This window comes from Rhincodon typus, chromosome 24, assembly GCF_021869965.1.
Source record: "Rhincodon typus isolate 14 chromosome 24, sRhiTyp1.1, whole genome shotgun sequence".
Taxonomy (NCBI): domain Eukaryota; kingdom Metazoa; phylum Chordata; class Chondrichthyes; order Orectolobiformes; family Rhincodontidae; genus Rhincodon; species Rhincodon typus.
The window spans coordinates 9,986,414-9,993,212 of NC_063355.1; the positions used below are offsets into that span (position 1 = coordinate 9,986,414).

The following is a 6,799-nucleotide window of genomic DNA, read 5'->3' on the forward strand; positions in this document are numbered from 1 at the left end:
TGGGGTGTATATCAGGAAGGGAATATATTGGTGTTTTATATTGGGCATAGTGTATATCTGGTCGAGTGTACTTGAGCAGCAGGTATTTCAGGCAGGAGTATACACAACAGCCAATTCTGTACCCTCCATTTCGTTGCTCCTCCTAAAGGCCAATTTCTACACCCGAATTTATTAAAACCGTTACCTGAGTTTACTCCAGAAAAGAACCTCCCGGCTATGATCAACTCAAAGCATGTTGCTGTTCTGCTAAGAACCATCAGCAAAGCACCAATGAATACGAAAATGTTGCTGAGCAAAAGGGAATTTCTCCTGGAAGAAAACACAATAAGGAAAGTTTGCCGATAAAATGTGCTGGTTTGCAGCCGTTGTAATTTCCTCCCTCAAACTTTTTCATGAGAATTTTCCCAGTCAGATCAAAAGAGCTATATTTTTCCTTGACTATCCACAATTCCTATAAAATGGTTAATATGTTAGCGTTCTCAATGCAGATATTTAAGCACCCTGATTCTGGAAGTCTCATCCGCACACTAAACATTTTTGTTGGAGAGGGTGGATGATGGGAGAGGAGGGTATTTCAGAGACCTGCAAATCATTTAACAGTGCAGCTAACTTGACTCAGAAGCAATTTTCATCACCTCAGATGAATGGGAATTAACGTGTGAGAGTTGAAAACCAGACTTTCAACGATTGTCTCTAATTTTAGACAGACCTGTTCAGCTTTTATTAACCGTGATTTATGTAAATTCTGTTACGCTTCTTGGCATTATAGCCAATATTGGCTTGAGTTTCCTTGGTATAGCTCGTACCTTCCAAACCTTACTGCCATGGGCCCCGCAATAAGTGCCCCGACCAATCCTCCAACAGAATAACCCGTCACAATAAAGGTCCAGAACAGTGTGATGACCTGCTTCTCCAGTTGCGTGCCATAGCGTTCAATCCACGTCTCATTGATAAACTTTTGAATGAACTGTCATTTTGATGATAAAAAGAAAATATAAATTTAGTTTTAATTGTCTCTTGATAAATATGGACGCATCTGACCTTTTCAATTTGACCATTGCTCGGGACTCACAATCGTTGGTGCATTGATGATTGTCAGGTTAAACCCATATTGGAAGGTGCCACCAATACAAGCAGCGAAGATAGTCAGGAGGAGATATCTAATCTGCAGCTACAGGGACACAAAGGAAATAGAAAAAGTTACTTTTATACAACATCTATCTATAGTGAAATTTAAGTTTGGACTTACACAAGGCACTTCACATCCTCAAGGTATCCCAAAGCATTTCAGATCCATTCCTTTTGAAGTCATTCAGTGTTTTTATGCAACAGGATGCAGCAATTTTACAACAAAGATCACTTTTTTTATTATGGTTATGTTTTTTTGACTGTGTTCTGTGGCAGTGATCATGCTGATTTTGCTTTAATTCCAACGTATTTATTTTCAACTCAGTTTATTTCAGCGGTCTGTCTTACAGCTGCTGTTATGTTTCAGAAACCCAAATGGGCAGGATAGGAAATTCTTTGAGCTAGTGAGGTGGAGGTTAGGGATATTCCAATTGCTGGCCTGGATTCGGAGGCTGAAGAACATTTCTTGAGAGAACCTAAGGCAAGTGTTACCGTACCTCAAACATTATGCAAATGCCTGTCTTCACCCCCAGGATTCATATACTTGGCCAAATAGTCCCTTCCAGTCACTTCAAGGGAGCTTTCTCTTGCTGGAGACTCTGTCATTTTGTAACGCCATTGCTCAGAAGCTGTATGATGGTCACAGTGGTATTAAGCCTTTACAAAACTCAGGTAGAGCCAATGACTGATACAAAATCACTTGACAATCCTTTAATGCATGAAGTAGGATAAAGGAGCCTCATTTGCCAAGCCTACAGCCAGACACTTTCTCCAAAACTCCCACTTTTTCATAGAATTCCTACTGTGTGGAAGCAGGCTATTTACCCCTTTGAGTCCAAACTGTCCCTCCAAAGAACATCCCACCCAGACCTACACTATTCCTGTAACCCTGCATTTCCCATGGCTAATCCACATGGCTTGCACATCCCTGGATGCTTTGGGCGATTTATCATGGCCAATCCACCCAACCTGCACATCTTTGGACTGTGGAAGGAAACCATATGGACATGGAGAGAATGTGCAAACTCCACACAGTTGCCCGAGGGTGGAATCGAACCTGGGTTCCTGGTGCTATGAGGAAGCAGTGCTAACCACAGTGATAGCAGATTGGTCTGACAACCAGAAGTCGTGTGTGATTGTGTCCAATGTTGCTACAGGCAGTTCAGGGGATCTTTAAAGCTATTTGGCCAAAAAATGCCACAGTAATTAATTGTTTTATTCAACAAGGAAAAAGGTATGTAAAACAGCAGCAGGGGCTATCTGAGCACATCAGACACAGGCAATTAGTGGTAATACTACAATCACCAAATCCCACCAAGCCGGCAAAGAAACATTCCGGCAGAGACTGGAACGCAGGGTCTACCTGGAAAATGGATTTGAATCTTAGTTCAGGAAACAGGCAGCAAATTGGTAGCACTGGGAAATGGCATAAACCATGATTTTCAGCTGAAGTTCCAACATAAGAAGAGGTGAACCTCAATATGACATTACTTCTCCTGTGCAAAGGAGTCAACAACTCAACAGAACACCCCCCCGATACCAGGCTTCCTAAGAAAGTTTAAATACTGAACATGCTGTTGAAACTGACTGCACCTCTGTCAGACTAAGTTAGGTTAGATCATTGCAGATGGTGCCCTGAAATGACAAGCAATACAAACCTGCTTGCACCTACCTGCTACAGGAACACGGATATCTTGTTAAATATTCATTGCCACAACATCTCGTTCCATAGAATCCATTTCCTGCATCCAATCTATGTCTGCTTTTGCTTTACCTTGGCTGGCATTTTGATTTTGCCTCTGACCTTAAGGGCATGTGTTTTTCAGGTCTGCTAGCTCTTTTCAGTCTGTTTCCAGCATAAGGCCAAAACTGTGCTGAAAGCATTTACTAATTATTCAACTAAACTAACCTCATAAACACGGAGACAACCATCTCATCACAGTCATCCTTCTGGCAATAGACAGCAAGTAACACCCAGGCTCAGGTTTCGCTGGGATCACAAAACTGGCCTTAACAGGCCAAAGATGAGAAGCTATATCTTAAGTTACTGTTCAGCTACACTTGAGACCACTAGGGATGGCAATAGCCTAGTGGTATTATTGCTAGACTATTAATCCAGAAACTCAACCAACAATTTGGGGACCTGGGTTCAAATCCTGCTTTTGCAGATGGTGGAATTTGAATTCAATAAAGAATCTGGGATTAAGGGTCTCATGCTAACCATGAATCCATTGTCAATTGTCAGGAAAATAAAACAACCATCTGGTTCATGAATGTCCTTTAGGGAAAGAAATCTGCCGTCCTTACCTGGACTGGCCTACATGTGACTCCAGGCCTACATGTGACTCCAGACCCACAGCAGCAATGTGGTTGACTCTTAACTGTCCTCTGAGCAATTAGTAATGGGCAATTAAATATTGGCCTAGCCAGAGATGCCCACATCCTGTGAGTGAATAAAAAAAATTATCCTACTTTTCCTATCTACCCTCAAACATAGTATTGAACCTCTCAGCTAGCAAAGACGTGTCTAATTTCTGAAGGTGAAACCTAACAAAACATACAACACAAGCAGAGTAAGCAGCAAGAACTAGCTTTCAAATAATGCTTACAATGTAGAAAAAAAATGTCCAGTATTAGTATTTGTCCCCACATTGGTTTTACAGAATACCTGGTTTTTAGATTGCTCAGGGACGTGAGAAAACTGCCTTTGACATCAAGACAGCATTTGACCACAATGAAGCAATCCACACCTGAATACAGCGAGATCTGGATAACAGTCAGGCTTGGTTTTATAGATGACAAGTAACATTCCCGCTGCCAAGGTCAGTTTCAGCCTTCTTCAGTACTACTCAATAGTTTTGATTTTTCTGCTCAGGTCTATGGGGCTGGAGCTTAGAGTTCTCACTGGCGGGTTTGAAGGTATGGCAGGCTGGGTGTTTGTAAAATCCAGCATGTGACCTTCCTACTGCCTACCCGCCCAGCCTTGACTTACGTGAATTATTTACTGGGGGCAGTGGAAATGTCAAATGGCTTGCCACTTTGGGTTTATTGAGGCTCTGAAGTGGCCAGTTAATAATCTCCAGTGTCGTTTTATACCTGTGGCAGGGGAGACCCATAACGAGGGGGAAGCCCAGGACCTTTAGCTGGTATCAGGCAAGGCATGGGGAATATATGGGGGTCCGCTGTGCCAATTAGAGTAAATCCCCAATTTCACAACTCCCTCATTGACCTACACCCCCCACTTTCTCCATACCCCCACTCCATTTACACATTTAGCCAACCCATGGCCTTTTGAGCTCGCTTGTCACCCTGCTCACAGGTCCCGCCAACCTCACCCCGGTGAAATTCACCCCACTCAGTGTTCAGCTCCAGCTCCAGTAGTGCCAGCAGTGATCATCATTACTGCCTGGTGCACATGGGTACACATAGGACTACAGAGCTGCCAGCCACTCAACCGACCAGCACCTTCTCAAAGTAGGACTTCCTGACCCTGAGGAGTGCCAATCCCACTTCCAATCTACTAATGCCCAATTGGCCACTAAATGGCTGAAGGGCAGCCATTTGTTTACCTGGGAGGGCACACCCTCAACTTTTCAGCTGGCAGACCAGGTCCAAGACTCCTGTAAACCAGTCCATGGGATGAACCTTGAACCTGCAACACACTGGCTCAAAGTTGACGCTGCTCTCCTTTGACCCCCAGCACAGGAGACACTCTAACCATCTCCCTTTGACATACAGAAACATTACCAGCATCTAATCCCCAACCATGAGAAACCCCAAAGGCATCACCAGCCAAACATTTAACTGAAACAACCGCATAAGCCTGGCTACCACAAAAGGTCAAAGACTGAGTTTGTTATGATACCCTTAAATCTATTGATAATTAAACAGAAATTGGACCACCCTGTATTTAACTGCAAGAACAATGCCACAATATTTTGCACTTTTATACAGAAACAAATTTTACTGTATTCTTTTTTAAAATCATTTTAACAATACAATTTTTAACTGCTAATGCTATCAATGTCATTCTACTTTAAGTTCCACCCAAGAGTTCCCTTATACTTTACAAGAATATCTTGTTGGGTCAATCATTTTTTCTGAGAGTAACCTAAAGCATGCTACTGCTCTCAGGAATTCACTTTGGTTTCTCCTCAGTTTTCCACATGGTCTCTAAAGTATGAAATTTCTTGGGATCCTTCCACTAGCATTCAGCAAGACAACACTAGCTAACTTTTAACACCTCACAACTTTGGACAGTCCAGCTCATGTAGAAGCCTCACTGCCTTCTGGCTTAGTGATGTAAACAATTCCTAAGGGTCTCTCTATTACTTGTCCTGGTTTTGGTCAGACACAGACTGCTTTTTCCCAGTCTACTCCCAGGCTAACTGCCTTTCATATGAAGGTTATAGTAGGTTTCCTCCTTTATCTCTGCCTTCCTGCTTTTGTTCCCCTCTATCTTGAGCTGCACCCAATTCTAAGCAGTGAACAATAACGTTAGCATTTTTTTTCTGTTTAAAATGCAGACCTGGTTAACATTTATTTCTTGTTCCCTCAGCTCTCAGTGCACTCCAAGCTATACAGGACTAAGGGTGCTGATGTGTCTTGTCTGATGGTCCTATATCTATGGAACTTGATCCTGAAAAAGTTTCCCCCATCCACTCATTCATGGCAATGGGCAATACTTTACCCCTGTCTCCAAATAGAAATGTTAATTAAATATCACTGACTGCAACAGCCTTTCATCTTAGGAACAAAACGCTAGGTTGCAGAACAGCATTCTTGTAATGTTTCGATGGCTTTCAGGAGACTTAAAATCTTTCAGTTGTGAACATAACCACAGCTGTAATTGCCTTTAAATGTAAATATACTTAACATTCCCTTTCATTTATGCAACATGCATCTTCTATTTGATCCTCATTAATTTCCAGCCAGCTTTTACAGTCAGGTACGCTTCAGCTCAGACACACATAACCCTGTCATTTACTCCAAATTTAAAAGTACATTCCCAAAGTATAAATCTCTTACGGATTGAAAGATACAGTCCTAAAATGCAATCATATGAACATCACCATTGTAACAGTATTCTGTTGCAAGTAATTCACTTCCCAACTTCCCCAAGTCATTTCCACCACCTATAAGACACACATTTGGAATGGAATAGAACTCTTCTAAATGAGAGCAACTCCAACAAGAAGCTCAGCATCTGCCAGACCAAAAGCAGCCTGTATAATTAGCAGCCCATCTACCACTCTACATACTCACACCAACACCCTGGCTACTGCATATACCATCCACAGGACACGCTACATTAACTTCTCACAGGTCATCCCAAATATGCAATACTTACCATCTGGAAGAATAAGACAAATGAGCAGACAGGAACAATACCTTCAAGTTCACTCAAAGTTAGATACCATCTTGACTTAAAAATAGATTGTTGCTTCTTCATTGTTGCTGAGTCAAAATTCTGGAGCTGCCTCCTTAACTTTACTGCGGGAGCAATGTAGTAAGTAGAGGCAGCAGCTCGCTACCATCTTCTTAAGGGTATTTAGGAATGGGCAATAAATGCTAGAGCTGCCATTGACATACCCTGTGTAGGAATTTGTTTTTCAACTGTAGTGCTGCTTTACTTCATTTACTCTTGTTTCTTTCTAACCCTGGATACCTT

At 42.1% G+C, this 6,799-nt stretch overlaps 1 protein-coding gene across 2 annotated transcripts in view; it reads right to left on the reverse strand.

Annotated features, from left to right (window-relative positions):
- LOC109924708 (solute carrier family 2, facilitated glucose transporter member 11-like) overlaps positions 1-6,799 on the reverse strand; it is a 45,391-nt gene that overhangs the window by 37,526 nt on the left and 1,066 nt on the right. For both annotated transcript variants that reach the window (XM_048611334.1, XM_048611335.1), the window contains exons 2-4: positions 1,073-1,171; positions 807-967; positions 185-309 (exon numbers count right to left, since the gene is read on the reverse strand). In XM_048611334.1, coding sequence (XP_048467291.1) covers positions 185-309; positions 807-967; positions 1,073-1,171 — 385 coding nt within the window. The remainder of the gene's footprint in view (positions 1-184; positions 310-806; positions 968-1,072; positions 1,172-6,799) is intronic.